The sequence below is a fragment of the Excalfactoria chinensis genome, chromosome 15, assembly GCF_039878825.1.
Source record: "Excalfactoria chinensis isolate bCotChi1 chromosome 15, bCotChi1.hap2, whole genome shotgun sequence".
Classification (NCBI taxonomy): Eukaryota; Metazoa; Chordata; class Aves; order Galliformes; family Phasianidae; genus Excalfactoria; species Excalfactoria chinensis.
Genome location: NC_092839.1, coordinates 5,192,264 through 5,203,257, shown reverse-complemented (window position 1 = coordinate 5,203,257; position 10,994 = coordinate 5,192,264). Strand labels below are relative to the sequence as shown.

The 10,994-nt window shown below is 46.1% G+C and overlaps 2 protein-coding genes across 4 annotated transcripts; one reads left to right on the top strand and one right to left on the bottom strand.

Annotated features, from left to right (window-relative positions):
- Positions 1-1,249: 1,249 nt before the first annotated feature.
- LOC140259039 (oxidative stress-responsive serine-rich protein 1-like) lies at positions 1,250-8,065 on the bottom strand. Of its 3 annotated transcripts, none has more exons than XM_072349983.1 (4): positions 7,929-8,065; positions 4,635-4,749; positions 2,783-2,899; positions 1,250-2,065 (listed from the first exon to the last, which is right to left on the bottom strand). In XM_072349983.1, the coding sequence occupies exons 2-4, from the start codon at positions 4,712-4,714 to the stop codon at positions 1,372-1,374; spliced, it is 891 nt and encodes a 296-aa protein (XP_072206084.1). In that variant the 5' UTR covers positions 4,715-4,749; positions 7,929-8,065; the 3' UTR covers positions 1,250-1,371. The 3 variants fall into 3 exon arrangements, with proteins under 3 accessions (XP_072206084.1, XP_072206085.1, XP_072206086.1); XM_072349984.1 differs by having other exon boundaries at positions 4,635-4,746; positions 7,929-8,002; XM_072349985.1 differs by having other exon boundaries at positions 4,635-4,746; positions 7,905-7,961.
- On the top strand, positions 7,977-10,720 carry LOC140259041 (uncharacterized). Its single transcript, XM_072349986.1, has 5 exons — positions 7,977-8,365; positions 8,515-8,601; positions 8,763-8,873; positions 9,197-9,256; positions 9,545-10,720. Exons 1-5 carry the CDS (start codon positions 7,992-7,994, stop codon positions 9,705-9,707), a joined length of 795 nt encoding a protein of 264 aa, XP_072206087.1. The 5' UTR covers positions 7,977-7,991; the 3' UTR covers positions 9,708-10,720.
- Positions 10,721-10,994: the final 274 nt, after the last annotated feature.

Sequence of the window (10,994 nt, the reverse complement as noted above, 5' to 3'; positions counted from 1 at the left end):
TCAAAAGCTCAGTGGCAGAAACAGCTGAGCATGGAGGAACTGAAGGGAAATGCAAATATACAAGGGATGGATGTCAGAACTTTTGGTTGGTTGTTGTCATCCAAAGTACACCCGAGAGGCGTTTGCTTGTTTGCCACATCCTGCAGGCAGGAAAAGTTGAGGCACAGCAAACAAAGACAAACTTCATGCAGCTCAGCTCTCCTTCACCAAATAGCATCCAACAGGACACTCCTCTGCCATAGCCACGCTGACGTATCAGAGGCTGCACTAACTCATTAAGTACAGCAAGCTGTTATATCTGAAGTTCATTTCAGGAAGAACATGAGGCTCCACCAGTACTTTGGACTTGGACACGGCATCTGAAGTGACAGTGGTTGAGTAAAGGCTGGAGGGGGATGAAAATACAGAGCTCAAGTCTCCCCTAACTGCAGCCGACAACTGTTGGCTCCATGGGTCTTTATGCCCAGGTAGTGACATCTGGTGTTGTGCAGCAGGTTGTACAAAGCTGAAGAAGCACTGTGTAAGTTCAGAGCACTGAAGCCAACAAACACTGTTTGGGCCTTCCTGAAAACACACTGACCAGAGCTCTGAGTTTAACAGAGTAAAAACAAAGCGAAGCGACCCCCTAAAGAAAGCAGGTACTTCTGCTGCTGCAGATAAACCCCCAAGGCCTGATGGTCATCCAATAAAGAGGTACACTTGCTTTACATTTTCCACTAGTTTACACTCCATAGATCAGATAAACTCTTAAACCTAGGGACTAACTCAGTATCAGAGGGGTGAAGGAGAATGCCTGCTTAGGCGACCAGAAGTAAAGCCTCTCTTTAGGCACAAAGAAATAAGAATGCCTTCTCCCATGGAAAGCAGATTCTGCCTCCTGGATTTGCCGTGGGTACAAACTGTATCAAAGGGAAGACAGGAGATGGTCACGATCCTTCATGAAATAAAACCAGAGGCAGAAACACAGCCAGAAATACAAACCCAGGTACTGCAACCTGGGGTCAAAGCAATTTCAGAGAAGCTGAATTCCACCAAGTTGTCCAGCTCTAAGCACCGAGACACCCAGAGACTTGTCTTCCAACAGAGAGAAGGATTCTGAAAACAAAGTAGAGATTCCCATGCTGGGTCTCAAGCACAGACAGACAGATACCCTCAAAACATGTTCATTCTATTTACCTCATTATCTATTCCAAGTTTAAACTATCACGCTGAAACCAGCATTTGTCCAGCTGAAATAATGAACATCAGCTAGGGTGCGAAGAAAGGATTTTATTGCAAGCACAGTGAGCAGTGATCAGGTTCCATCTCACATGACTGTGACTAAGGACATGTACAAACCACCCGCCCTTCTGTTTTTAGCAGTCCTTGTTTTCAGGTGTACATCATTTCTGCCATGTGAGACATTTTCTTTGGAATATACAAGTAGTATTCCATGTATCCTGAAAGATCTTCGATAGTCACATCATCCACAAAGGCTCTGGCTTGCTCAGAGCAAGAGCGTGGGGAACTTGATGGAGTTCTCGATGGCAAAGTCTGGGAGTGATCCTCAGCAACTGTTCTTCTATCAGAAGCCAACGTGAAAGTGTTCTGCAAGCCTGAGAATTTATACACCTCCATATCTTGCCATCGTTTACACTGACAGGCTTTATCTACGCAGGCACATGGCTTATTCTTGTTCAGCTTGGACACAGATCGGAAGTCAGAGAGCTCTGCAGTCTTTAGGCTTGCTTCGGATACTAATGAAATGGCAGTGGGAGCGTTTTCTTGTGTGTTCACTGATGTGGACTGTGCAACAGAGGCTCCAGAAGAACCAACACCATCTCTTTTCTGACCAACGTCTGAGGCAATACTGCATCGTTCGTGTGCACAAGCTTCCTTTGGGACTAATATTCCAAATGCGCTGCCTTCAGCTGGGGCATCAATCTGGCCCTTGTGCACCAGTTGGTTGCACGTGGGTTGTGATTTTGTGCTGCAGTGGATAAATTTTGGAGGATGAAGAATTGGGGACTTGGAACGCCTGCGACGCTGAGTTCTCACAGCTCCTCTGGAAGGTTTCTTCACAGATCTAACATGGAAAGATACAAAAACGGAGTGAAGTTTCATCAAACAACTCACTGTTGGGCTAAGGATAACATCCAGTAAAATATCTAGTGCTGCATGCAAGAGCTTTAAGCTCAGAGTATTTGCTCAGGGTATTCTGCTATCTTGGAATCTGACACTGTTCTGGTCCAGCACCTGTAAAATGTATAAAAGAACATCTGAGAAATGAACCCTGAAGTGTGTGCTTCTAGGGTAAAAAAAATGGGTAAAGCATGTAAGATAACCTCCGAGATAAGGATGGAGCACAAGAAGATAGCACAAATCTACAAATCAAGGCAAGAGACCAGCTTTGTTTCAGTCAAAGATGTGTGAAGTTCTGCAAACACAACCAAGAATTATTTCATTTAGTATCTACAGCACAGTGACATCAGCAACAGGGTTGAACAGCTCATAACAGAGATGCATTCATGGCTGTCTGACTCAAAAACAGGAGTCCACAGTTACATTAAAAAACATCTACAATGTTTAGCAGAACAACATCTCCTTGGTGTAATTGTAAGTAAGAACACTTGTCATACGACAAGGGAGAAAAAGTACTGCAGGGTATTTTAAACAATCTCTTGAGTGAAACCAATGTGAACCTCTTACTTAGAGGCCCAATTACTGGAAGAACTGGCTATTTAAAATTCATTCTCAACGTAATCACATTTGAAGTAGCCTGACAATCCCAGACTTCTCTTACCCATGCCAGGTTTCCTTAGAAGTACAAGCATTCTTAGGTTTGGTTTCATCTGCTGCTGTTCTAACTAGTGCTGCTCTTGGACTCGTCCCTTCACCAATAGAAAGAGAAGCGGTAGAGCTGTGAAAAACGAACAATTAATAGCAAAGATTAGCTAGCATTAATGAGCAGGGAAATGCATGTGACCCTTCTTCCCCAGAGAATATTACCCAAATCACTTCTGACATGCCTCAAAAGAGCTGCCCACAAAGGCACCACAGATCTTCAGGCAATGTTTATGCGGTTCTCTGCCAGAAAACTGTATAACAAACTTGCACCAAAGTTGATGCCGTACAGAACAAGATTGCACATCCAAACTGCACACCTCAGCACGGAAGCACACAGAACAGCTAAACCTCACTTTCCCAGGAGAGGGGAAAAACCATCACTGAAGAGATGTGCCTCTTTTTCCAGAGACAAATACACCATTCTTTCCTAAAAATAAATGTTCTTTGGACATAAATAGACATTGTTTATCTGAAGAACACTTACGCCTTTGTCTAGGACAATGTAAGCTGAAACTCTTTAATACTACTGCAAGTTCACCCACTTGAGCAACAGAACTGTGACAAATGTTCAACTTTTATTCAAGTCAGACAGCACAGAAAATTTACTCCTTTCTCTGGTGCTACCAACCCACCCCAAGCTGAGGCTTTGGACGGTCTGCGACAACACCACAAACAAATCTGTCAAGCTGTGACTCCACATATTGACCTGGAATTGATAAGGATCAACTCATCTTACATTAAGTTGTTTTTGAAGCAGGACTGGCTTCCCAAGTAATGGAAACAAGTCTCCACATGCCATTGAAGGACAGCATTAACTGGTATTAAAAAGACTAACCTATTCTTCAAGCACCTGCTGTTTCCTATTTTAAAACTATGAACACGGTAGTAAATTGAAGGTCAGGAGTGAAAACCACCAGTGTTAAAGTCTGTCTGACCTGGCTTCCGGACTAGAGATGCTAAAGTAATGAAAGGCACTTGGGGTGGTGACAGATTTCTAATGAGCTTAATTACTTAGATGAAAGATCATATTAGAAGCCTCTCTACTTGCCACCTAGCTTCTAAGGGAACTCCAACCACCAGCTTGATATTTACATTCTGCCTTACAGCTGCACTCCACTCAGCAATGTAACTGCTTTACAGCCTGCAGCTTACTGAAATTCAGTACTACAAATGGAGTGATATCCATTCATCAGCAGCAAAAAATATAGAAACCATCTGTTTATTCCTAATAAAAATGACTTTTGCTAACAGAAGACACATGCTGCTTGTCTTCTGCCTGGGACAGTGAGGGTTAAGTACCACACGCTGGATCTTCTATGAAGCAAGACAAAAAAAGCATTCTTTCCCATTTAGCATTTTTAGCTATAAACAGAAAGTCTTGAAGTGACATCAGTGAAAAGAGTTTGTGTGGGAATCACGCACTGCATCTAATGCTCTCCTTCACTGACATGGAAAGAGTATTTCTCCTTTTGGGAAAAGGAGTTCATCTCAAGACAGCCTGTGTTGCAGTGCTCACACGTTGACTTCCAGACCCACAGACACAACCTGTGACAGCCAGAATCCTGCCAAACTTCATCTCAAGCAAGCTGTCAACTGCTGCTTATCATTAGGTTTGCTTCAAGCCTGCTGAGAGCTAACGATGATTTAACAAATCGCAATTCCTACAGCTAGTTCAACCTAACTAGAATGAAGGCTCTCAGCGCCCGACCTCTTGAGATTGCCTCACTCTTTCAGATCTAACAGTAAGGGTGTTCCCCTCTTAGTCCATTTGTAAGCTTAACTCTATACCTCCCCGTGCTGTTACTTACCCAGCTGCATCAACTCTCAGCTTTTTGAATGCTGTCTGCAGGCTTTCCTCCTCTCCATCTTTAGCTTCTGTTTTCATCATTAAGATGGTCAGAAGCTGTCAGTTACCATATACTGCTAAAAACAGAAAAGAAACAAGAAAATGAGAATGAATGCCACGTTAAAAACATTAGTTGCCCAGCAGCACCACGATAGATGAAAATAAACTCAAAATAGCAAACGGAGAGCACACAGCTGAGGTCATTCTAGTAGGATGTTTTCCAAAGTCGATTCAGAGCAAGCTTGGAATGGAACAAACAGTCTCTTCTTGTACACCTGCATTGGTGAAACAGCAGTTTAAAGTAAAATCTGGTGTTAACAGCATCCTGCACATCTATTAAAGTTTAGACAGACTCTTCCATTTGTCGTAGAGATGCTACCAGGATACCTCCCAAAATGGTGAGAAGGAACAACCTCATTAGAAACAGGCAGCTTTCTACAGCCGCTATTTCCAGCACTGAGGCCTGATATTACATATACATAGAGCAATGCCTAAAAAACACGCAAAAATAAACAGACTGCTCTGAAGACAAGACTGTTCAGCTAAGCATTTTATTGCTATCATCTCTAGAACCCAGCTAGTAAATTCTCCTCCTCCTCCATTACAAGTGGATGAAGCAATGCATTGCCTCATGTTAGACCCACAGCTTTTGGATGTGCTCTGTGACCTGCTGCAGTTACTGCCACCATGGAGCACTAAAGGAACAAGAACAGGCTGCTTTTAAAGCACATTAGCTTTTCATTTAAGCTGTTTAGATTTGGACAAACTATACTACATTTTAATTACATTCATGCTCTCCCAGAATATTCTTAGAGTGCAGCTGGTTTTGATTAATGCACCCTGAACTGCTGGAAGAAGAAACAGGAAAGCAGGACTCAGAAGAGATTGCTCTGCATGCTGCACTCAGTCTTTATAGGATCTTACATACTAAAAAAACCCAAATAAACCAACAGAACCCCACAGTGACAAATCCAACCAACTCACCCAACACATCTTATGGTTCTCCCTGCCTTTCTTTTTGGTTCACAAGATGTAGATGCACAATTTTGAGTTATGTAAATCAGAGGCAGTAAACTCACAACAGAAACAGATTGAAGTAGTGAAAGGATCTGACCTGCCAGTCCCAACTTTGCTTAAGCCATCCAAAAACCTTTCATCACCATCCCGGTAGCAAAGACTAATGCTTCATTTCATGGTTGAAACAAAAAAAAAACAACACCTCTTCATCAATGTAGCCTCCATTGCCACACATGACATTCTTTACACACAGGTGATTTGCTACCCTGGTCTCTGCAAAGCTACCTTCTAACAGGACACCAGTCCCAGTGACTGATTTGAGTACTTCAGGAAATAAGGGCAGTTTGGTGGCTGCCACACTGTGTGGGTTTGTGCGGGCTGTGAGCAGATCACCATCTCAGGCCTTTTGCTTCATTTCTTTATTTTAAATTTGCAAGTGGAAATTGTACTTGACCGACTTCTTCTATGAAGAAATAACTGGCTTGGCAGGCGAGAAGAAAGCAGTAGATATTTTAACTCTTGACTTCAGCAAGGCTTTTAAGCACCACCTCCCGTTAAGACCCTGGCAGAGAAACTGATGAGGCATGGGCTGGATGAGCCAAGGAGTTAGAGGTGAACAGCTGTGCGGGGTCAGGCTGGAGGCCAGTAACAAGTAACTTACCCCAGGAGTTAACAGTGGGTCCAGTCCTGCTTAACATCATTATTATGGATCCAAATGATGGCGTATACCCTCAGGTTGCTGATGTTATGAGTAGGAGGGGTAGATACATCTAAGGGTTGTGTTGCCATCCAGGGAGACCCTGACAGGCTGGAAAAAAATGGGCTGACAGCAACCTCACTGCAGCCCAGCTGTGGGAGCTGCAAAGTCCTGCCCCTGGGGAGCACCTCCAGGCACACAGCTGTAAAGCAGCTTGGCAGAAAAGTCCTGGTGGATATCAAAGGAAAAACCAGGCCACAGTGTGCCCCTTCTGTGAAGAAGCCTCACAATATTCTGGGCTACATTTAGCCCATGGGCAGCAGATTGAGGGAGGTGATTCTTCCCCTCTGCTCAGCACGGACCAGCTCACACTGAGCCCTATTCTGGGCTTCCCAGTACAAGAGAGACACAGAGGATGCAAACAACACAGTCAGGTTCTGATCAGCAGCATCCAGTGCCAGGACCAGATGTAATGGGCACCAACTGGAACACCAAGACTCTGAAAGATTAGAAAATACTCCTACTAAAACAAAGACAATAAGACATCGAGGTAAGGGAAGAGGAGCAATCAGCACCTTGATGGTTCAGTTGTTTAAGCAGATATAAGCTGGCAACCTGCGCTCCTGCACTGTCTCATTCCAGTTGGAAGCAGCTCCCCATGTTGCCGTTCCAGCTGCTTGCTCTGCTCACATTCCAGCTGGACAGGCCTTACTGCAGGCAGCCATTATGACACACGCAGGAGGATGACGTACCACAACAACACTGTCCTGTGACTCACACAGCAAATAAACACGGGGAAAAGAGGCAGGGACAGAGCCTGACTGCGTGCTGTGCGTTACCCAGACACTCACATAGGTAAGGGCACAAACACAGGTAAAGCACACGGTTCCCAATTCTCAAAGCTTCTTCCTTGGCCTAAAAACCGAAATCTACACAACTAGAAATTAATCTGTAACCTCTGATTTTGGAACACGGAAACTGGGTGTTACACAGAGCAAACAACACGGCAGGGAGACATAAGGATCATCAAGTCCAACTCCGGGCTCTGCACACCCCAAAATCAGACCCTGTGTCGGAGCTCCCGGTCCAGCTGCCCCTTGAACTGCAGCGGCTCAGTCTGTCCCGCACCCCCCGCCCTGCACCGCAGAGCCGGACCCTCTCCTTCACCACCAACACGGCGGCAGGAGGAGGTTTCAAACGGCACCACAGGTTGTAAAGCACGCCACAAGGTTTGCATTGCGGACCGCCTTCCAGCACACACACAGCGGTACCGCGGAACGACACCGAGCGCACGCAGCCGGAGTGAACGCCGCAGCGCAGCGCCATGCCGGGCCCTCAGCGGCAGCCGCGACCCCACGGCCCGGCCCGGCCGCCCCGCAGCGGCCCCAGCACCAGGCCGCGCCTCGAGGCACGGCGCCGTCCCGCCCGACCCCTCGCGGATCCCCGCGCGCACCGGACCGAACCCCCAGCGCCTGGCAACAGCGAGACGGACGCGGACGGCCCCCAACGAACGCTCACGGCTCTCGGTCTCGCCGCGCTCACCGCTCGGCTCTCGCCGCTCCAACGCGCTCCCTCCGCGCTCAGCGCTCGTCTCTCTCCGCCCGGATGCAGGCCCTCGGCCGGAAGCGGGCCCTGCCCGGCCCCACGCATGCGCACTCCTCCAGCGGGGCGCTCGCAGCGCTTCCCTCCGTGCTCGGCGCCCTCCGGCCCGCGGCCCGGCTGAGCGGCGGCCATTGGCTGCCTGCGGCTCCTCCCCGCGCCTCGGGCGGTGAGGGCACGGAAAGCCCCGGAGCCCGCAACGCCCGTGTGCGGGCCGCGCCATCGCCACGAACGGCCGTCCCCGCTCGGTGCGCTGCAGCCGGGAACGCGTGGCGCCGCGCTGACCGTCCGTCCGTAGAGCCGGCGGCGGAGCGGGAGCGGCGGTACGACGAGCGGAGCCTGCGGGCGGCGTTCAGGGGGCTGCGGCTGGACTCGGCCCGGTGAGTGCCGCGGGGCGGAGCGGGGCGGCTGGCGGTGGGCGCTCGCGTGCCGTTGTTAGGACAACAAATCCACCTTTCCCATCTGCTGACAGACAGAAGCGACAGGAGGCTGAGCTGACATCCCTCTCATGTCCTTTGGTTGCCCACAGGTGGCTCAAGGAGGAGGAGTGGCAGGATGATGAGGAGGAGCGGAACCTGCGGATGGCCTTCAAGAGGCTGCGGGTGGATGTGACACGGTGAGCGGCACGGAGCGGCACGTGGCTGTTGGTACCAGAGCAGCCTGACACATCTGTCAGCTCCCGTTTCTCACCCATCACATGAAGCCGTGGGGCCGAACCGGGATGCTGACGCCATGTGCTGAGGCAGCGCTGTAATGCGGCTCTCTGTCCTTTACCAGATGGATTGCGGTTCAGCCTGGTGGCATCGGGACAGATCTGACAGTGCCCAAGAGAACAGCTGTAGGTGGAGGCCAGCAGCCGTCTGTGCGCAGCCAGGAAGCACGGAAGAGGTAAATCACACCACCAGCTGCACCACACACATATTCCGCTTTCAGGCATTTAGGATGTACAGCTGCTTAAACACAACAGATCTGGGGGGAAGTACCATTACAGCAGCACTGTTGGCACGTATCTCTTTTTTGGGAGAGCCCCATTTTCTTCAGACTCTCCCACTGTTCCTGTCAGAGACCGTACACCAACAGTTGTCTCATTTTCCTAAGCAAACAAACCAAGAGCAAACACATTCTGTATCATTAGCTGTGCTACAGGGCTTTCTGAGCAATGGCACAGAGTCCGTATTTACCTACCCTGTTCACCTGTTATAACCCTGCAGGAGTGAGAAGACTTCAGGAGGACGGACCAGACAGCGCAGATGTTCCAGGTCTCCTATTCCGTATCCTTCCAAGTTTATACACTGCAGCACAAAACACAAAACACAGTCAGACACATCAGGGACTCACAGCAGTTCCAGTGTTTGTGCTACAGCAGAACACGGCTCAGAGGACATAAAATCTCACTCTGAGGCCAGTGATGGCAGAAGAGCCTGAACTGAACCTCTGGAAGCTTCCACCGCTGCAGGGCCTTTGGGGAAGTCACGGGAGAACAGCCTCACTCTGCCCCCATCATTGCACTCACACACAGGCCAAACCTCAGTTTTCCATTCCTTATCCATGCTTAACAGATCCCTGTACGAAACAGACTCGTGGGATCCTCCTGTATCCTGTGCTGAGGAGTATCCCACCTACGTGGATGATGTTACAGTGGAAGACATCACTGGATACATGGAACACTACTTTTGTCTTCCTAAGAAAATGTCTCCTATGGCTGAAATGATGTATTCGTGACTGAAAGCCGTAGATAACCACATAATCACTTAGTTTAGTTATCATTATCTATAGTTTCGTATATAGTATATATTGTATATAGTTTGTAAAATCAGTATGCAGTGTTGTCCCATAATCACTTAGATTAGTTATCTATTATATATGGTTTCATATAGTATATATTGTGTTTAGTTTCATAAAATCAATATGCAGTGTTGTCACATAATCACTTAGATTAGTTGTCATTATATATAGTTCATATATAGTATATATTGTATATAGTTTTGTAAAATCATAGTATGCAGCGTTGTCACATAATTACTTAGTTTAGTTATCTATTATATATAGTTTCATATATAGTATATATTGTGTTTAGTTTCATAAAATCAATATGCAGCTTCATCACATAATCACTTAGATTAGTTGTCATTATATATAGTTTCATATATAGTATATATTGTATAGTTTTGTAAAATCAGTATGCAGCGTTGTCACATAATCACTTAGTTTAGTTATGTTATATATAGTTTCATATATACTATATATTGTATATAGTTTTGTAAAATCGTAGTATGCAGCTTTGTCACATAATCACTTAGATTAGTTGTCATTATATATAGTTTCATATATAGTATATATTGTATATAGTTTTGTAAAATCTTAGTGTGCAGCTTTGTCACATAACCACTTAGATTAGTTATCTATTATATATAGTTTCGTATATAGTATATATTGTATAGTTTTGTAAAATCGTATGCAGCGTTGTCACATAATCAGTTTAGATATCTATTATATATAGTTTCATATATAGTATATATTGTATAGTTTTGTAAAATCAGTATGCAGCTTTGTCACATAATCACTTAGATTAGTTATCTGTTATATACCTGGAACTCTGTATATTCCTAATAAAATGTCTCCTATAGCTGATGTATTTGTAATTGAAAGCCATAGATAGTCACAAAGCTAAGCATTATCACTAATTTAAACAGTTCATTTGTGTTGTATTTTTACTGTTGTTGTGTTTCATCAAATGTTTTCTTACATGTTAAAGTTTAGTTTTCTAATAAAGATTTTATATAGTTTCATAAAATCACAGAATGGTTTCAGTTTGTTTCGGAAGGGACCTCTAAGATGATCTCCTTCCAACCCCCTGCTGCACGTAGGGACATCTCCCTCTAGACCAGGCTGCTCACAGCCCCATCCAGCCCAGCCTTGAAGGCTTCCAGGGAGGGGGCATCCACAGCCTCACGGGACAACCTGTCCCAGTGCCTCAGCAGCCTCACAATAAAGAATTTCTTCCCGATA

Bases quoted from the DNA above. Each gene is read 5' to 3' on its own strand.
- LOC140259039 (XM_072349983.1), bottom strand. From the start codon at position 4,714: ATGATGAAAACAGAAGCTAAAGATGGAGAGGAGGAAAGCCTGCAGACA. The intron at 2,900-4,634 runs GTAAGTAACAGC...CGTTTTTCACAG, and splicing joins CTGAGAGTTGATGCAGCTGG to CTCTACCGCTTCTCTTTCTA. The intron at 2,066-2,782 runs GTAAGAGAAGTC...TTTCCATGTTAG, and splicing joins TCTAAGGAAACCTGGCATGG to ATCTGTGAAGAAACCTTCCA.
- LOC140259041 (XM_072349986.1), top strand. From the start codon at position 7,992: ATGCAGGCCCTCGGCCGGAAGCGGGCCCTGCCCGGCCCCACGCATGCG. The intron at 8,602-8,762 runs GTGAGCGGCACG...GTCCTTTACCAG, and splicing joins CTGCGGGTGGATGTGACACG to ATGGATTGCGGTTCAGCCTG. The intron at 9,257-9,544 runs GTATCCTTCCAA...CATGCTTAACAG, and splicing joins TGTTCCAGGTCTCCTATTCC to ATCCCTGTACGAAACAGACT.